This window comes from Silurus aristotelis (assembly GCF_946808225.1).
Source record: "Silurus aristotelis genome assembly, chromosome: 25".
NCBI classification, from domain to species: domain Eukaryota; kingdom Metazoa; phylum Chordata; class Actinopteri; order Siluriformes; family Siluridae; genus Silurus; species Silurus aristotelis.
Window position 1 is genome coordinate 19204860 of NC_139598.1, and position 20000 is coordinate 19224859.

At 43.4% G+C, this 20000-nt stretch overlaps 3 protein-coding genes across 13 annotated transcripts in view; 1 reads left to right on the forward strand and 2 right to left on the reverse strand.

Annotated features, from left to right (window-relative positions):
- The window catches only part of cdk14 (cyclin dependent kinase 14), a 28238-nt gene extending 22625 nt beyond the window's left edge, over nucleotides 1-5613 (forward strand). For all 6 annotated transcript variants that reach the window (XM_083529294.1, XM_083529293.1, XM_083529295.1 and 3 more), the window contains 5 exons: nucleotides 3425-3488; nucleotides 3658-3706; nucleotides 4035-4174; nucleotides 4260-4363; nucleotides 4890-5613. In XM_083529294.1, the coding sequence (XP_083385420.1) occupies nucleotides 3425-3488; nucleotides 3658-3706; nucleotides 4035-4174; nucleotides 4260-4360 (354 nt within the window). In that variant the 3' untranslated portion in view covers nucleotides 4361-4363; nucleotides 4890-5613. The remainder of the gene's footprint in view (nucleotides 1-3424; nucleotides 3489-3657; nucleotides 3707-4034; nucleotides 4175-4259; nucleotides 4364-4889) is intronic.
- Nucleotides 5614-6146: 533 nt separating this feature from the next.
- On the reverse strand, nucleotides 6147-13711 carry nod1 (nucleotide-binding oligomerization domain containing 1). Of its 6 annotated transcripts, none has more exons than XM_083529229.1 (12): nucleotides 13410-13711; nucleotides 11759-12192; nucleotides 10870-11044; nucleotides 8977-10789; nucleotides 8595-8678; nucleotides 8421-8504; nucleotides 8128-8211; nucleotides 7954-8037; nucleotides 7704-7787; nucleotides 7432-7515; nucleotides 7215-7298; nucleotides 6147-6773 (listed from the first exon to the last, which is right to left on the reverse strand). In XM_083529229.1, exons 2-12 carry the CDS (start codon nucleotides 11948-11950, stop codon nucleotides 6701-6703), a joined length of 2841 nt encoding a protein of 946 aa, XP_083385355.1. In that variant the 5' UTR covers nucleotides 11951-12192; nucleotides 13410-13711; the 3' UTR covers nucleotides 6147-6700. The 6 variants fall into 6 exon arrangements, with proteins under 6 accessions (XP_083385355.1, XP_083385354.1, XP_083385356.1 ...); XM_083529228.1 differs by lacking the exon at nucleotides 13410-13711 and adding an exon at nucleotides 13046-13248; XM_083529230.1 differs by lacking the exon at nucleotides 13410-13711 and adding an exon at nucleotides 12843-12967.
- A 2407-nt stretch (nucleotides 13712-16118) lies between these two features.
- ggctb (gamma-glutamylcyclotransferase b) overlaps nucleotides 16119-20000 on the reverse strand; it is a 5150-nt gene continuing 1268 nt past the window's right edge. The window contains exons 2-5 of the mRNA XM_083529331.1: nucleotides 19193-19311; nucleotides 18622-18767; nucleotides 17337-17469; nucleotides 16119-16440 (exon numbers count right to left, since the gene is read on the reverse strand). Coding sequence (XP_083385457.1) covers nucleotides 16297-16440; nucleotides 17337-17469; nucleotides 18622-18767; nucleotides 19193-19311 — 542 coding nt within the window. The 3' untranslated portion in view covers nucleotides 16119-16296. The remainder of the gene's footprint in view (nucleotides 16441-17336; nucleotides 17470-18621; nucleotides 18768-19192; nucleotides 19312-20000) is intronic.

Consider the following 20000-nt stretch of genomic DNA (forward strand, 5'->3'; position numbering starts at 1 on the left):
TGGTTATACTAATACATCGTCCGTGTAGGCTAAAACAACTACTTTTTCTGTTATTCCACATTCTGATAGTCCATGCATTTTTTTTCTTTATTGGTACAGAAGAGGATTAATGGACAGACTATACAATTGCCCTGACAGTGGGCATCTTTGCCTGATCCCTTGCTGCGTTTTAAAAAGGGCAGCTGAGTCCTCCCCCAACTTAAAGCCTGATACAAGCATCTGAGTATAATTGTTTAATCCATGATATAAATGTTGCACCATCCCAAAGGCTTCTAATGTATTAAAGAGATAAGTATGATCCACTCTATCAAAGGCTTTTTCTTGGTCTATAGATAAAAACTTGAGGTCATAAGAATTAATTTTACACAATGTCACATACAGTAAACACATTGTCCATTGTTGTGCAACCAGGCATGCAGTAAGTCTGACTTGTGTGTACTAGTGTGCTTATGTGTTCCTTCAGTCTATTTGACAGGCATTTTGAGAGTACAGTGGAACCCGGTTATGTCGATGTCCTAGGGGGTCGCCAAAAAGCATCGAGATAACCGATGATCGAGATAAACGAAAACCAATATGGCGGCAGTATATTAATGTGCTTGAAATGTCTTTATGTACATGATGTGCGTTAATAAATGAGAATGTGCATGCACGTGTTTTTGAAGGGGTTTTTACACAACAGCGTTGCCGCGATGTGTTTGATGAAGGCATGCTATAAAAATACATAAAGTACACGTTTATCCGTCATGAATCCACCTGCCACGCCCCCTTCAGCCCCCCCTTCAGCGTGGCAGGTGTTTTCTCGGCCGCTTTCTCTGAAGCTCCCGACTTCAATCACGCACATCTGGTGCTCGTTTATCATCATCACCAGCTCCTATTTACACTTCCACACTCTCACTGTCCGTTATTGGTGGTATATGTTGGTTCATGGCGGTGGTTGTTATCGCGCATGCGTATCCCGGTACGTGTCTTCCCACCGGCACTCTCTCACAGGCTGCGCTTTTAACAACAAAAGGCATATGTGCACTAACTAACAGCAGAGATTCACCAGTATACAATACAACACCTGTAGCATCTGTAAGACTTGATTTTTCCGCCACTTTCGCGAGTTCTTCTGCGGCTGCACCGAGATAACTGACGTTAAATGGCAAATTTTTCCCCTCTTGTGCTCGAGATATCAGGGTTCGGCGACATAAAAAAAGTCGACATAACCGATAAAAAATGCTTAGACAAAGCGAGAATTTGGCGGTTTCACTTCAAAAACGTCGACTTAATACGGTTGTCGAGTTAACCGAGGTCGAGATAAGTGGGTTCCACTGTATTATGTAGTCTGTACATAGAAGAGCCACAGGCCTCCAGTTAAAAAAAAAAAAACAGTCCCCTCACTTCGGAATTAGAGATAAAACAGCCCATGTGCAACTGGTGGTTTAAAATGTTTCAGTTAATTTTTTAATGTTAAATCTATCTAAACTTGCAGCACTTATTCTTGTGTCAGTTGTTTTTATCCATGTGTATTGTTTTACTCCTTGGTTCTTTTCTCTCCATGGATAAATCCATGTTTTAGTTATTTAATCTTAAACTACAGATTCTGGAAACTAAGATTGGATGTGTGGGTCTCCACCAATGACTACAATGTGGATGCTGCTATGTTGCGTGATTACGTCTCTTATTTTATAAAAGGTTTTCTCTTGCTCACTTCCTGTGTTTGAGGCATAAACATTTATAAATAAAAAATTCATTCCTCTGATTTCAGCTTGTACCAGTAGAGCTGATGGTTGCTTTTACTCTTTTTTTAAATTAAAAGTTGCTTCTCCAGCACTGATATTTGACCCATAAATAAAGAAGAGTTCGTCTTCCCACCTCATCCCCCATTCTGCAGCCTGTTTCTTTTTATCCCTCCCTCATTAATGTCTAAAGTGTTGACTCTTAACTTATCCATATAGAAGAGATGTAAGAGGAAAGAAGAGCAGATGAGGATGGCGAAAGCAGGAAAGAAAACACTTTGGTGACGTGACCTTTTTTTTTTTGTCGTTCTTTTTTCTTCTTTCGTAGCCTTGTTGCAATTTTTCTCAAGCGAAACCTGTATGTTGAGGAGCTTCTGCTGTTTTTTTCTTTTTTTGCAGCAACAGTATTGTTCTCTGTCTCCTCCTCATATTCGCTATCTTCATTGTTCTGTGTAGCATCTTCCTCGTCTTCCATATCCATTTCTGTTACCTACACCTCAGGTTCACCGTACACACTGGCTTCTTCTGTAACATCATCGGTTATTACACTGTCATTTTCCATCTGATTAACACTATCTCCTGCTGCTGACCCCATGTCTTCTATTTCCACTCTATTGCACTCTGTTGTTACCTTTTTACTTTTTCACCAGTGTGGCTTCACCTCCATTTCCCTACATCACATCACTGCTCTCTGTTTCTGTCCTGTTCCCTTCTTTAGCTACACTGTCCTCCTTCCTGTCTTGGAGTTTGGAGTCCACCAGTGTCTCTTATACACGCAGGTCGAGCATCACTGATGTCTCCTGCCTGCTGCACCACAGCACTTAACCCCAGCACTGCTCTCTGGAACAGCCTCAGCAGCAGCAGCAGCTTGAGCAGTAGCCACGCCCCCTGCATTCACTCCGCCCCCTGTGTGGTGTTTCTACCTCACTAGGCTGTGCTTTATGTGGACATGTGACCCTTTTATGCCTGATGTCTCCACATTCAAAGCACTTCATGTTCCCAGAGCTTCCATATAGCATGTAGGATTTACCTTCATGTGTAACTCTGAAGGAGATCTCCAATGAGGGCTCCTTCAGGAACATCAGCACACTCCACCTGAACGACATGACGTGTTTCAGCTCCGGGTGTGTACAATTTAGCGTCACCATGTTAATGCCGCTCGCTACCTTCCCGAATCGAGACAGCTCGCGCTCTTCTCCTCCTTGGCTCTAAACGGCGGGAGTTTTGAACATGTTACACTGTTTGTTACTGATGCCAGCAGTGTAAACAGAAAGTGTTACCCACTAACCATACGCCAAACTCGCTCAGCTGATCCACCAGCTGTTTCTCCATCACAAACACTACGACGGCCTTGTTCCACGCCAACATTATGTTCGCGAAGCCCACCTACAGCCACTAACACCTGCTTCACCATCACCTTGTGGGTCGTCTCACAGCACGCCCCGTGCCGGAGTGAGACCGGCTGGGTACCACCGCTCGGCCGCCCCACCATCACACCTCGATACAAACCTCCACCCCCACCTTTTTTTTCCCTCCCTACCCATGCTTTATTTTATTAACTAAAGTAACACCTAAAGTATAAAGAAGTTAGAGAGAGAGAGAGAGAGAGGGAGGGAGAGAGAGAGAGAGAGAGAGTCTGTGCTGTTGGAGATTTTCTGTAATTTTTTTAGAACTTAGATGAAAAGTTCCCTCTCTGTCTGCAGGTTCTCGGTACTCCATCTGAAGAAACATGGCCAGGTGTTCACTCACTTCCTCACTTCAAACCAGGTGAAAATACACACACATGCACATGTGTGTAAACGAACATTTCAAAGGGCCTGGTGTATTTCATTACATATAAAGAATCTGATAATGGTGTGTGTGTGTGTGTGTGTGTGTGTGTGTGTGTGTGTGTGTGTGTGTGTGATTTGTTTGCATGGGTGTGCTTCCTCTGCAGGACGTTTTCCTGTATATAGTGCCAAAAAACTTAGACAAGCTTGGAACAAGTAAGTTTAACTGCAATGTGTGTGTGTGTGTGTGTGTGTGTGTGTGTGTGTGTGAGAGTAATGTATATGTATGTGTAAGTGTGTGTGTGAGAGCGTCTATCTGTGAGAGTAATGTATATGTATGTATATGTGTAAGTGTGTGTATGTGAGAACAATGTGTATGTATGTATATGTGTAAGTGTGTGAGCAATGTGTCTGAAAGCAATGTGCATCTATGTGTGTAAGTGTGTGTGTCTGTGAAAGCAATGTGTATGTGCGTAAGTGTGTGTGAGCTAATATGTGACTGTGATTGCATTGTGTGTGTGTGTGTGTGTGTGTGTGTGTGTAGGTTAGGTCATGTGGATCACGCAGAAGATTTAGCCTCCAGGTTCCTGCAGTGTTTCCCAAAGCAGCGTGTTACTGCTCCCATGGCGCTGCAGCACGACTTCTTCAGCCAGTTACCTGATAAACTGAGGAATCTTTCAGACAGTCAGTAACACACCTGAGCAGATACGATTGCATTCATGAACAGAATTGTCAATAAGAGAGAAAGTGTGTGTGTGTGTGTTCTTAGTGTCCTCTATCTTCACGGTGCCAGGCTTGAGGCTGTACCCTGAATCAGATTTCACAAACATCAATACACACAGCAAAGGAGCTTCATGTGGTAAACAGTGACAGGTATCAACTCTGTCTCTCTTACACACACACACACACACACACACACACACACACACACACACACACACACAGAGAAATTGTGGTTCAGTTCAGGAGGAAGTATTTTACTGAAGTAAAATGTTTAAGTTTGATGTTACTAAAGTGCAGGTCTAAAATTCTAATAAAATAAAACAATCTAATGAAGACATCAGCAGACACCAAGTTTCCTCCTTCTAGATGCTTTGCCAGGCCTTTATTTACTCCAGCTGTCTTCAGTTGTTGTTATATATCTGGTTCTGCACTTTGCTCCGGCAAAATGGAAGAGTGCTTAGCATTAGTTACTACAGGTAATAAACTGACCAGCATAAAAACCTCATGCAGCCCCACATTCAAACAACTGAACCATCACTTTAGCTTTCACAACGTTGTTCATTTTGATGTGATTGTAGAGTCTGGTGTTTTAGACACTAAATTGAGATACTAAAGATATGTATTCAACCATCTGACACTGTGTGTGTGTGTGTGTGTGTGTGTGTGTGTGTTGCAGGTTGCTTTTCATCTGTGTTCTTTCAGGATAAAGAAAAGAACGAAGCTCTTTAAATGATTCTTTACAACAACAAAAAAGTGTGTGTATGTGTGTGTGTGTGTGAGGGTATATAAGGGGAATGTCATATTTAACAATACTATTCCTTTTTGAAACTTTTTATTAAAAATGTTTACAAGTTGGTAATAGATGACTTGACACACACACACACACACACACACACACACACACACACACACACACACACACACACAGCGTTGTGTGCATGAACATGTGGGTTATGATAATGTGTGTACAGATAAACTCATTTTCCTCAGAATGTCCCTCCTTGGCCCACCTCACACCACACCCTTCATCATTGACCACGCCCATTTTGTGATTAGTCAGTACACATTTACAACTTTTGTACACACGTACACACACAAGTACAATAACAACAATAATAATAACACTGATGTTGCTGCTTCAGGGACTGAAATAAAGCAATGAGAGAACACACACAAACAATGCTTTAGAGAACAGTGTGTGAGTGTGTGTGTGTATGTGTGCGCGCGAGCGTGTGTATTTAGTACAAGCAATACATGTATGTGGTGCTACACTGAGCGGTTAGATCAGACTTTTGGCCCAGAATACTCCAATCTCTGCATGACCTGTGTACACACTAAAATAAACAGTTATGATTGTGTGACTTACAATTACAATTCAATAAAAGCAGCAATGAAGGCCAGGAACTGTTACTGTGTGCGCATGTGTGTGTGTGTTAGAGAAATTGCTATTACTTAATTTTTTTATCGTCCAGTTCCCTTCTCAGTTCATTTGATGAGCGTCTGGAGAGTTTAAGTATGAAGTTACCCAGAATGCATTGCACTCAGATTCAGTTTTGAATGTTTTTACTATTATCAGGAGCAATAAATTAGTTACTGTTTTAATTCTAATACGATTATACACACAAACACTAAGTGGAAAAAGTAAGCTGCAGTTCAGTGTTTTTGCATGTCAGTAAATAACACTTAAGTTCCTTTAGTTTAGTGATTGGTGTGTGTGTGTGTGTGTGTGTGTGTGTGTGTGTGTGTGTGTGTGTATATCATGAATCATGTCCTTGGTGATAAAAGCATTGTATATTTTTCCCTCTTTTTGCACTAAAACTCACAAGGGTTAATCTTCTTTACATCTCCTTATAAAATGTGTGATGTCATTCCTGTAATCTTCTGTAAAGCTTCACTGTTAATTTAACTAAAATAAATAAAGTATTTCAGTGCATTTAGACATTTTAACTTTTATTTCTGTAGCAGGACACTGGGGGAGAAAAGAGAAGAAACCTGAGAAGGTGGATGAGATTTTTTCTGGAGATTCTGGTTTTAATAAAATGAGAATTAGAATAAAGAGGGAGCCGGTGGAGGTGTTTAATAGAGTCCCTCTGTGCTGAAACAGACGGATGGATATTTACAGACATCAGTAGGAAGATGTTTCATCACACATCTCTGCCATCTCTCAAGTCTTTAGGGAGAAGATAGTAATATCTTGTAATCATTTATATATAAAAACTGTTTTTTAAAATAGTTAAAATTCACGCTGGTAGTAAAGATCCTGTAAGCTCCCTGAGCTGCATGGTGCTACAGCAGGTAGTGCTGAGGTTTTTCAGATTTGATCCTGAGCTCAGGTTACTGTGTTTACATTAATGAGATGTGCATTTCTGTGCAGGTTCTCTCTGCTCCAGGGTCAGATTCTGAATTAGGACTCTGGGTTAGATACTGTGGTACAGGTGTGGAAACACTGCAGCAGTCATGTAACAGGACATTCTGTTGTTGAATCCCTCAGCAGAATCTAAGTCTTTTCTCATCCCTGAAGCGAGACTCGTCCTCCACACTGACCTGATTCCCCTTTAAACTGCACACATTCACAATAACCACATTATAAACTATTCACTCCAATACCATCACATGTTTAATACATATTAAACATGTTACATGTGCAGTATGTTCATATGTTTATTGTGTATAAATATGAATGTGTGTGTGTGTGTGTGTGTGTGTGTGTTACATCACTAAAACTGTAACTGACATGGGAGACTGTATGGATTTTTATTTCCCAGAGTTTAAATACTAACTATTATTCTGATGGTGTTGTGTTACAGTTGTCTGTAACAAACACCTCATAACACAACTATTGTGTTTTATAGAAAATAAACATTTGTTCATCTTATAGTATTGTGACAATTTGCAGATTAGAGCACCTTCATTCTGGTGTTGCACTGCCTGTATCTGCATCATAGTGTGTGAGTGTGTGTGTGTGTGTGTGTGTGTGTGTGTGTGTGTGTTTGCAACTTACTTGACTTCTTTTATTGTTATGTTGTGTTTTAGACCTTCACTGAGCTGTTCCACTCCACAAGCAGAAAACTGATTGTCAATTAACCTGGACACACACCACATGACAATATTTCATAAAAACAAAAACTGTATTGTCTGATAATAATAACTGTGTGTTTGGTGGTGTTTCAGTTCAGTGTAAATAAAAAGTGCAGTGTTCATGTGGCCTGGAGTCTTACATCAGGTGTGTGAGTGCTGAGTTCATCTCAAAGGCTTTGGCGAGCTCCACAGCTGCATCGTCTGAGATTTTGTTTTGAATCAGCCTAAAAAACAACATAGTAAAATATCTTTAGTATTTTTTTTCTCTTTTTCACTCACTCACTCACTCACTCACACACTCACACACACACTCACACACACACTCACACACACACTCACACACACACACACACACACACACACACACACAAAAAACATTTAAGCACATAAATATGATATATGTGATGAGCACCAGAAGATGTGAAGGCTGTTATTTTGTGTTAGCGCTTTTGCTAAACTTTTTCCTCCCTCGGAGCTGATCCCGTTTGCCGACAGACTAAAAACAACAATAAAGTTACAGAAAGAAAATTAATTTCATTTAAAAAGTTTAATATGTTAAACCTTCTGATTCTGACCTTTGTGTGAGGTCACTTCCTGTTTACTTTAATTTCTCCTACGGATTGTTCCTCCTGTGAACTTGATAACTGTATAATTAAACTTACCTGAGGTTCGTTAAGCTGCTGTGGTTCTTTATTGCCTCAGCGAAAGCGTGAGCCCCGGCGTCTCCGATGCTATTTCCCCACATGCTGAACACAAAAACTGAACATTAAAACATAATTTATGACTTTATTCAGGTTTAAACTTCCTACTCGTGTGTCTGTGAGCTGCCGTTTTACCCAACTTCGAAGATCGATTTACTTTTCTGAATAGCTTCAGCAAGAAATGTCGCCCCCTCGGCTGTGATCTGATTATAGCCGAGTCTACACACATCAAAAACATTCACACAAATCATTTGTCTTAATGATTATATTTGATAAACTGTACAGTGTAAAGTCAGTGACCGTGCACTCAATGTGTTCATGATGGAGACAGTACGTGAAAAACTGAACTAGAGCAAAACCAAATATAGAAATTACAACCACAAATAAATGTGACTCAATGGAACTGGGAGAGTTAAAATGTAACCTACTTCACGGTTCTGATGTGAGGACACTCTTCAATTATCTGTGCCACCAGTTTGGCTCCGATGTCTGTAATGTAATTCTTATACAGCCTATAAATGTATTTAAGAGAAAAAATGGTAATAAATTGATATATTTTGGAATAAACTAATACAAATACTTATGATTTAATGCGAAATTACCCCAAAACTTTTACGATTTTGTGTTTAAGGAGTTCTGTAGCCAAAACTTCCACACTGCTGTCTGTGAGCTGATTCACACAAAACCTGCGCACAAACCCAGATTTCATTCATTTATCTTCAACAACTGTTTCTTCCTGATCAGAAGCACCATGTGAATCCAGATTTCTATTAAAGTCATTAAATTCATGTAACCTAGATCACACTGGGAACAGGAAACACTGAGAAAACATGGGAACTCTTTTAATGCTGGGAACAAGGAACACATGGAACATAAAGGACCTAAGGAAGATGAAGAACATGAAGAACATGGAGAATATGGAGAACATGGAGAACCACTAGGAATTTTTTTTTTTTACACTGAGCTGTTTGGAATGAGTCATACCTGACCACAGTCATTTTGCTGAACAGAGGAATAAGCTGCTTCACACCATAGTCACTGATGTTGTTGTTGTCCAGATCAACTGCTAAACGCTTCCTGTGGTAATGAAGGACAAAGTTGAGAGCGCTGCAGTCAGCTGAATAGATGTTACAGTATGCAAGTTTGAGGTAATCTGCTGAGATCCCTTTAGCTGTTAGACGAGCCACGTCCTCGCTGTGGATCTCAAATATACAGCGCAGCATCCACAGGAAGTTTGGCATCACATGAACTTTATTTCCCTCAATATCAGTGCTTGGGCAGCGAGGCAGGCCGCTGAGGTGTGTCTTTATGCTGGAGGAAAGGTAGGATTTCAAAGCCTTTCGCTTTTTCTTCAGGGATGCTGGAGGAACGAGGTGCTCCAGGAGGAAGGTGTTGGATTTGGAAAGCAGGCCACATAGGAACAGGTTTGCAAACTGAAAGTGTTCATTTGTCTGAAAAGGATCTGAATTTATTGGATGAGACGACATCCCTAAACAGGACAAGCAGATCAAATGGGATGTCTTATGAAACTCACACTTAGAGAAGAACCTCAGGATCTCATCTGAGACGATGTTCAAATCCAAGACAAGGCAAACCGCAGCCAGAAATGACTGCAGTGTCACATGGAGAAACTCGTACTTTGCCGAAGCACCACACGCATCGTAGTGACCGACGGGCCTCAGAAACCCGAACTGAACATCATCATCACTCAGGCCGCAGGAGGAAACCTCTTCATGAGTGTAAATGAAGCTGCTCTTTTCCAAACCCAGCAGGGCAAGTTTAGCAAAGGCGGAGAGCATCTTTAGGCCTGATCTGAAGGTTTCTGCAGTGCATCGTGTGCTTCTCTTCAGGAGTCCAGCACTCTTACTGCTCCGGCTCAGAAACACCTCCGACAGCAGAAGGAAGATGTTTGTGAGAGTGACGCATGAGCCTGGCAGCTCCACATCATCATACATATTCTGAAGGTGCTTAAAGCTCTTAAAAATGATCCAGCTGAACAAAGGGAAAGAGCAGAGTCCACATAGGTGAGGGTTCGCGTCCAGCTGCACAGACACCCTGTCCCTCTGCTCCTGCTGGGGAAAGTGATAAGACAGATATTTTCTGAGATGTTTTGGTGAGAAACCTCTCAAAAACACCTTCTTCCGAATCACTTTGCTCTGGATTTCTGTGCCGGTCCGAGCTGTTAGAATGTTTCTGGAACCTTTGAGCAATTTTCCACTCAGCAGGTTCATGAGAACCAAAAGTGGGTGCGTTCGTTCCTCAGGAGAAACCACTTCTGGCATGTTTTCTGAATCAAAATCCAACTGGATTTCATCATATCCATCAAATGTGAAAAGTACAGACTCTGGAAATCGCAGGATGTAGCTGAACACCTCACCATCTGGGTCTCCATCTGGATAACAATTGTGTTTGAATATCAGATCCTTCACTGAAATCTCATCAGTTTCCTTAAAGGTGCTGAACATTCTGCATCTGAATGTGAAGAAGAACTTTGCATTAGTGTTTAACTTTCTTTTGGACCACAGGTTCTGGAGTTTCTGGAGCAGAATGGATTTTCCCACTCCAGCATCACCTGAGATGAAGATGGTCTCAGCCAGCTGGTTGAACACGCCCTCTTCTCCCAGAATCTCGTCCAGACTCTGCAGAAATCCCAGGCTCTCTCCTCGCTCATTCAGGATTTCCATCTGTGTGTCTGTATAAAGCTCATCCAGTCGTGTCTCCTCTTTCTGAGAGTATGAGGTGATGAACTGAGTGTCTCTGCTAAGTTCTTGCCTGAGTTTCTCACTGTATCTGCTAACTGTAGAAAAAAAACAGTGTTAATGCAGCAAAGTTTTGCACGTGACACAATTTCTATGTAATTTGGATAAAAAGACTCACTGGGGTCTGTGTTAATCACAGGTATGTCCATCACACACTCGGCTGGAGCGTAGTGAATTTCGTTAAACCAAGGCCGAAGGTCAATGAAGGCATCATACGCCTGGTGTAGAATGTGAATAAAATATGCAGACGCCTCTTTACCTTTACTCTGCACCAACTCCAGGATTTCACGCACCTGATAATATAAAGAAGGAAACATTCTTATGTGTATACTAACGTGTGAGTGAGCAAGTGTGTGTGAGTGTTTGAGAGTGAGTGTGTGTGTGTGTGTGTGAGAGTGAGTGTGTGAGTGAGAGTGTGAGAGTGAGTGTGTGAGAGTGAGTGTGTGTCTGAGAGTGAGTGAGTGTGAGTGAGAAAGTGAGTGTGTGTGAGTGAGTAAATGTGAGTGTGTGTATGAGTGTGTGGGAGTGAGTGTGTGAGTGAGAGTGAGTGAGTGTGTGTATGAGTGTGTGGGAGTGAGTGTGAGTGAGTGTGTGGGAGTGAGTGTGAGTGTGTGAGAGTGAGTGTGTGTGTGTGTGAGTGAGTGAGTGTGAGTGAGTGAGTGTGTGTGAGAGTGAGTGAGTGTGAGTGTGAGAGTGAGTGTGAGTGAGTGTGTGTGTGTGAAAGGGAGTGAGTGAGTGAGTGTGTGTGTGTGTGTGTGAGAGTGAGTGAGTGTGTGAGTGAGAGAGTGTGTGTGTGTGTGTGTGTCTGAGAGTGAGTGAGTGTGTGTGTGAGAGTGAGTGAGTGTAAATGTGAGTGAGTAAGTGTGTGAGTATGTGTGAGCGAGTGTTGAGTAAGAGTGAGTGAGTGCGTGAGTGTGAGAGTGAGTGTGTCTATGAGTGAGTAAGTGTGTGAGAGTGAGTGAGAATGTCTGAGTGTGTGTGTGAGTAAGAAAGATGTGTTTTAGTACCTGCTCTGTTTTAGTAATGGAACGCTGGATGATCTCAATGTCTTCATTGCAGATGAAGCCATTCATCTTCAGATTGTCTAAAATGCATTGTGTATTTTTCACCTTTTTCACTAAAAGTTCTCTGTGAAGTGTGAGTAATCTACAGGCATCGAGAGGAGCTTCAGCTCCATCCTGACCCACACAGCCCATCATCAGAACCAATGAGCTTTCCTGCTCTACACAACTCTCACATTAGCTGTATTCTGACATTATTTTCTGAGTTTCCAGTCTGTGGGAAAAGATGTCCTTAAGAAACCAGCAGTGTGCTGAGAGCAGAGTCCTCTCTAGACCAGCTCCCTGTCCTCTCGGTTGTTGTTGTGTAGCCTGTGTACAACGCTGTGTTTTAGAAACCAAACAATTTCACAACCCTTTCTTTCCATGAACGATGCTGGAACCTGATGTCTGAAAATGAACACAGCCTAAATGAACTGACACTGGAATTTCTTAAGAAACATTAATTACAGCTAATATCAATGAGGTTACTGTAAATGTTTATATCCTAACTATCTAACTAAACCTCATTAATGTGGACTAGGTTTATTCCTAATAATCAATACTCTGGGATTCTTATTATAACAAATTATAACAACGTTTTATAGTTAAAGATTCTTAACAGGTTCTGTTTGTGGGGAGTAAACTATTTTCAGCCTGATAATGTTAAACAAATCCCAGGCTGTATAAAGTTCTTCAACACTCACCTGGTCTGCATCACGCATTGGAAAAATTTGGTTATGCTTTAAGATGTTACCACTTATAAAAAAATAAACCCTGGTATTTTGTCTGGGATAATGAGTTTGACATGTTTTCAGGCTTATAAAATGATCTCACCTGATCAACTGATACCTGCTGTGCTATTGTATTAAATTAATGAAAAGTAAAATAAAAAAATTGATGATTAAATAATTTATTCATGATATACTAATCTTTATACAAATCCACCCAACAAAATAGAGAAAATGACAAACATCAATATACACAGAAAATCCAATTTTTTTAATAAATATAAAACATTTATATATGTAAATTGGATACTTTGAATACCCACCTGTCATCTACATCTGCATTTTTCAAACCAACTTGTATATTTAAAATAATCTGTTCTATATGTTGTAATTATATAACACAAGACCTCTCTGCGCATGCGCGGTTTGATTAACCTGTTACCATAATGTGTGTGTGTGTGTGTGTGTATGTATATATATGTATATATGTGTGTGTGCGTTAGAGCTGGGGCAGCACTGACCCTACCTAATCCGCGTCGCTGCCGAATTTGCTTATCGAGCGAGAGACGCGTTTTGGTGAAACACAGCGGCACGGAACACTTCCGGGTGTTAGAGCGGGGGGTTCGATTATTCACACTCGCGTAGGGAAACTTTACCTCCGACACCGCGGCTCGACTCCTACACCTGGCCTTTACCCTAGCGTCATTTTATCTCATTTACTTCAGAAAGATTTTGTGTGTGTGTGTGTGTGTGTGTGTGTGTGTGTGTGTGTGTGAGAGAACATTTTCTGTTTGGTAAAAAAAAAATAAAAAAACTGCGCTACAGCTGATGAGAAACTGACATTGAAATAAATAATAAAAAAAACATTTTGTAGAAAGAAAAACTCCTACCTGCGTGTTCCAGAGAGAACCGGGAGCTGAAGGAAAGTTGGTGGTGGAATGGCGGATATGAGCAGGGAGAGAGAATCTCCCAGTCTGAGGGAAGTGAAGGGAGGAAGCGAAAGTGAAAAAGCTGAGATGTGTTAATTCTCACGCTAAATATCAGCTCCAACATAAAGCCTTTACACACTTAAGGTTTTACTTTCTTCAGCTGGAATTTCTCCAGACCTCATGAACTGAAATATTTTTCTCTTCTTCTTTCTTCATCTTAAGTTCCAGAATTTCACATAACAGAAGTAAAAAAAGACACTTTAAATAGTTTTATAACTAATATAATTATAACTTTCATAACTAACACCCCCTGCCCCCCCCCCACACAAACTCTACACCACCCTGCCCCCCCCCACACAAACTCTACACCACCCTGCCCCCCCCACACAAACTCTACACCGCCCTGCCCCCCCCACACAAACTCTACACCACCCTGCCCCCCCCACACAAACTCTACACCACCCTGCCCCCCCCCCAAACTCTACACCGCCCTGCCCCCCCCCACAAACTCTACACCACCCTGCCCCCCCCACACAAACTCTACACCACTCTGCCCCCCCCCACAAACTCTACACCGCCCTGCCCCCCCCCCCACAAACTCTACACCGCCCTGCCCCCCCCACACAAACTCTACACCACCCTGACCCCCCACACACAAACTCTACACCACCCTGCCCCCCCACACACAAACTCTACACCACCCTGCCCCCCCCACACAAACTCTACACCACCCTGCCCCCCCACACACAAACTCTACACCACCCTGCCCCCCCCACACAAACTCTACACCACCCTGCCCCCACACACAAACTCTACACCACCCTGCCCCCCCCCACAAACTCTACACCACCCTGCCCCCCCCACACAAACTCTACACCACCCTGCCCCCACACACAAACTCTACACCACCCTGCCCCCCACACACAAACTCTACACCACCCTGCCCCCCCCCACACAAACTCTACACCACCCTGACCCCCCACACACAAACTCTACACCACCCTGCCCCCCCCACACAAACTCTACACCACCCTGCCCCCACACACAAACTCTACACCACCCTGCCCCCCCCCACAAACTCTACACCACCCTGCCCCCTCACACACAAACTCTACACCACCCTGCCCCCCCCCACAAACTCTACACCGCCCTGCCCCCCCCCACAAACTCTACACCACCCTGCCCCCCCCCACACAAACTCTACACCACCCTGCCCCCCCCCCACAAACTCTACACCGCCCTGCCCCCCCCACACAAACTACACCACCCTGCCCCCCCCACACAAACTCTACACCACCCTGACCCCCCACACACAAACTCTACACCACCCTGCCCCCCCACACACAAACTCTACACCACCCTGCCCCCCCCCACACAAACTCTACACCACCCTGCCCCCACACACAAACTCTACACCACCCTGCCCCCCCACACACAAACTCTACACCGCCCTGCCCCCCCACACACAAACTCTACACCACCCTGCCCCCCCCCACAAACTCTACACCGCCCTGCCCCCCCCACACAAACTCTACACCACCCTGCCCCCACACACACAAACTCTACACCACCCTGCCCCCCCACACACAAACTCTACACCACCCTGCCCCCCCCACACAAACTCTACACCACCCTGCCCCCCCACACACAAACTCTACACCGCCCCCCCCCCACAAACTCTACACCACACCGCCCCCCCCACACACAAACTCTACACCACCCTGCCCCCACACACACAAACTCTACACCACCCTGCCCCCCACACAAACTCTACACCACCCTGCCCCCCCACACAAACTCTACACCACTCTGCCCCCCCCAAACTCTACACCACCCTGCCCCCCACACACAAACTCTACACCACCCTGCCCCCACACACAAACTCTACACCTCTCTGCCCCCCCACACAAACACACAAACTCTATACCACTCTGCCCCCCACACACAAACTCTACACCACCCTGCCCCCACACACAAACTCTACACCTCTCTGCCCCCCCACACAAACACACAAACTCTACACCACCCTGCCCCCCACACAAACTTTACACCACCCTGCCCCCCCCACACAAACTCTACACCACTCTGCCCCCCCCAAACTCTACACCACCCTGCCCCCACACACAAACTCTACACCACCCTGCCCCCACACACAAACTCTACACCTCTCTGCCCCCCCACACAAACACACAAACTCTACACCACTCTGCCCCCCCCAAACTCTACACCACCCTGCCCCCCACACACAAACTCTACACCACCCTGCCCCCACACACAAACTCTACACCTCTCTGCCCCCCCCCACACAAACACACAAACTCTACACCACTCTGCCCCCCCACACAAACACACTAACTATATATCACTTTGCCCCCCCATACACAAACTCTATACCACTCTGCCCCCTCACACACACTAACTCTATACCACTCTGCCCCCCCACACACTAACTCTACACCACTCTGCCCCCTCACACACACTAACTCTATACCACTCTGCCTCCCCAAACACAGAAACTCTATACCACTCTGCCCCCCCACATTAACCCTATACCATTCTGTCCCCCCCTCACAAACACACTAAGTCTGTAGCACCCCCCCCCCCAAACACACACACACACACACACACACACACACACACACACACACACACACACACACACACACACTATTAAAACAAATATGAAAATTTCCTGATTTTATTTCATTGCAAGGAACAGATGTGAAATAATAAGTTCAAACATTATACAACACATTTGACTTAAAAACTAATAAAAGTATTTGAATATGTAGATTAGTCCTGTAGTACAGTTACTGGGTGATTAAATGGCTGTTTTGAAGCTTCATGTTTACTCTTTTTTGGACTTCTTGAGTGCAGCATGGATCTCATCCATCACAGGAAGTGGCCCATCGTACTTGTTCGTTTTGATGGATTTAAGTTTATTTTGATAAGATGTGGGTAATTTGTTCTGCTCAGCTCCCATCATTATCACCTGAAATATCAAAACCAGTGTAAACGCAGACCTGATGCAGCATTTGCCTCCAAAAATAATTTTATTGCAATTCTTCACTATTATTTAAGAGTTCATCTAAAAACAGGTCATCTGTAAACACACACACACACACACACACACACACACACACACACACACACACACACACACACACTCATGCTAATGTTCCTGAAGTTCCTCTCTGATAAAAACACAGATGATGCTCTGATCAGATTATTGCAGATTAGTGTTTAATGTAATCTGTTGATTATGGGGATTAAATATAATCGTTCTTAAAGTGTTTTAATTCTATCCAAATGTTTATGTAAATTCCACATGTTGAAAATGTTAGAGTGATAAAAAACTCATAATGCACCTGTATAAATGATGGTCAGGAAAAAAGTTTACTGGTTCATTGCAGAAATGTGTCATTATTCTGTTCACCTGTTTCAGTGTTTCTGTTTAAAGCCGTGTGTTCTGGGCTCTCTGAGAAGTCATACTTTATGTTTTTAAACTCAAACACCTCTTCCCTGGTTTTGACAATTTTTTCTTGCTCAGTCTGTTTCTCCTGCTTCTTGTTTGTCCTCCTGGATTAAAACTTGTACATGTTTGGTAATAGATTATATTAGTTTGTCTTTACCTGAGTGTGTTTATATCCATAGCTCAAATTGTAACTGATGTTTGTCTTCGTTTAAAGAAATGTAATGTTTCTCTTTGTGCTGCCTGGCAGTGTACAGTCCTGCCCTGAACTCTACGCCTTCTCTACATTTAACACTAACCCTAACCATCTCTCTGAGTTTGTGTGTGTGTGTGTGTGTGTGTGTGTGTGTGTGTGTGTGTGTGTGTGTGTGTGTGTGTGTGTGTGAGTGTATGTATGTGTTAATGTGTCAGGAAACCTTCAGGTAGTGTGGAGGCGGTGGCGCCTGAACACGATTGACCATGATGTAGGTACGACAGGTGAGTGTGCAATCCCCACTCAGCAAGTTGATCATCACAGGAGAATACACACCCGAGTTTACACCTTGCTGTCTGCGCACACACACACACACACACACACACACACACACACACACACACACACACACACACACACACACACAGATCAGAATATAGAGAATCATCTTCTTTCGGCTTCTCCCATTATGGGTCTCCACAGTGGATCCTGCGTCTCCATACCCCCCTGTCCTCATCCACATCCATAAACCTCCTCCTTGGTCTTCCCCTTTTCCTCCTTCCTGGTGGCTCCATCCTCAACATTCTCCTACTGATATACCCCATGTCCTAACCCTAACCCTCTGCACATTTCCAAACCACCTTAATCTCACCTCCCTCACCTTGTCTCCAAAACGTCCTACATGCGCTGTCCCTCTAATAAACTTATTTCTAATCCTGTCCATCCTCATCACTCCCAATGAACATCTCAACATCTTCAGCTCTGCTACCTCCAGCTCCACCTCCTGTCTTTTACTCAATGCCACTGTCTCTAATCCATACAACATCTTAGGTCTCACCACAGTCCTATAAACTTTCTCTTTCACTCTCTCAGATACTTTTCTATTACAAATCACTCCTGCTATCACTCTTCTCCACCCACTTCACCCTGTCTGCACTCTTTTCTTCACCACACTCTCCATTACTTTGCACTGTTGACCCCAGGTGCCTGAACTCCTCCACCTTCTCCACCTCTTCTCTCTGCAACTGCACCCCTCCACTGCTCTCCCTCTCATCCACACACATGTACTCTGTCTTACTCCTACTGACTTTTATTCCTCTTCTCTCCAGCATGTACCTCCACCTCTCCAGGATCTTCTCCACCTGCTCCCTACTCCCTACCACAAATCACAATATCATCCACAAACATCATAGTCCATGGAGATTCCTGTCTGACCTCGTCCGTCAACATGTCCATCACCACTGCCAACAGAAAAGGGCTCAGAGTTGATCCTTGATGCAGTCCAACCTCCACCTTGAACCAGTCTGTTGTTCCTACTGCACACTTCACTGCTGTCACACTGTCCTCATACATGTCCTGCACCACCCTCACATACTTCTCTGACACACCAGACTTCCTCATACAATACCACAACTTCTCTCTCCACCCTCTTGTATCAGAATATAGAGAATACACAACTGAAATCACACCACTGTATTTGCAAACACACCCACACACTCGGTATGTACCTGTTTAAGATGGCCAGATCAGCAGTGTTCATTCTCCATACCACGCCCCACACAGTGCCTTTTGCATTCGGCTCAATAGAGGCAACGCCCCCATGCCAGCGCTCACTGAATACTCCGTTAGGATTCCCAAACACCAGCTTGTAGTTCTGAACAATGACAAAGAATTAACAGTGTTTATCAAAATCTTATTATGAAAAAAAAAATGAAGGTCATATTTATATGAACATATAAATATGTAAAAAAATAACTTCAGTATTTACTACTAAGAATGGATCTGTATGTAAACCAAAAGTCCTGCACAGGATTGTTCATGGAGTTGATTTCCTGCAGACAACAGGGCTAAATTCTAACCCAGAATTATATCAGAAACCGTACACAAGTCTTCTCACAAGATAAACACCTCACTTTAGTTAGTTTATTGCTTTTTGTGTGTTAAGGTCAGGGTTATTTGTGGCACACCATCATATCAGATGTGGAACCTTTCCCCTATATTCTGTCTCATCATCTTCATCTCCAATCAGTGCAACCAAAAAGTGTTGCAGATGTGGGTTAAATATAGTGTTGAAATTACCTGAAGCTTGGCTACACACTGCAGTGTGGCTGAAGGATTCCTTAGTTGCAGTCTTTCTTTCAGCAGATTACTGCCATATGCAAAGTACAGAAACATCTGATTGTCCTCTGTCATCACACCTGTGTGTGTGTGTGTGTGTGTGTGTGTGTGTGTGTGTGTGTGTGTGTGAGAAAGATAGAGAGAGAGAGAGAGAGAGAGAGAGAGAGAGAGAGAGAGAGAGAGAGAGAGAGAGGTATCAGAAACAGAACTGTTAACATAAACATTTTAGCTAGAACACCAGAGGTGGCAAAACTCCACACAGTTCTGACTGCACTTTTTCACTCAAGTTAAAGTAAAGAAGTTTGTGCTCTGACATGTACTTCAGTAAAAAGTAGTGTGTGATAACTTACACTGAATCTGTTTCAGCGCTGAATTTTTCTCCACTAATCTATGCAGAATTGTTGTAATTTAGCCACAGTGGAGGGATTTTGAGCATAAACCGCCTTTTTAAGGCACCACAGCATCTCAATAGGATTCAGGTCAGGACTTTGACTAGGCTACTCTAAAGTCTTCATTTTGTGTTTCTTCAGCCATTCAGAGGTGGACTTGCTGGTGTGTTTTGGATCATTGTCCTGCTGCAGACCCCAAGTTCGCTTCATCTTGAGGTAAGGAACAGATGGCTGGACATTCTCCTTCAGGAATTTTTGGTGAACAGCAGAATTCATGGTTCTATTTATCACAGCAAGTCTTTCAGGACTTTAAGCAGCAAAACAGCCCCAGATTATCACACAACCACCACCATATTTTACTGTTGGTATGATGTTCTTTT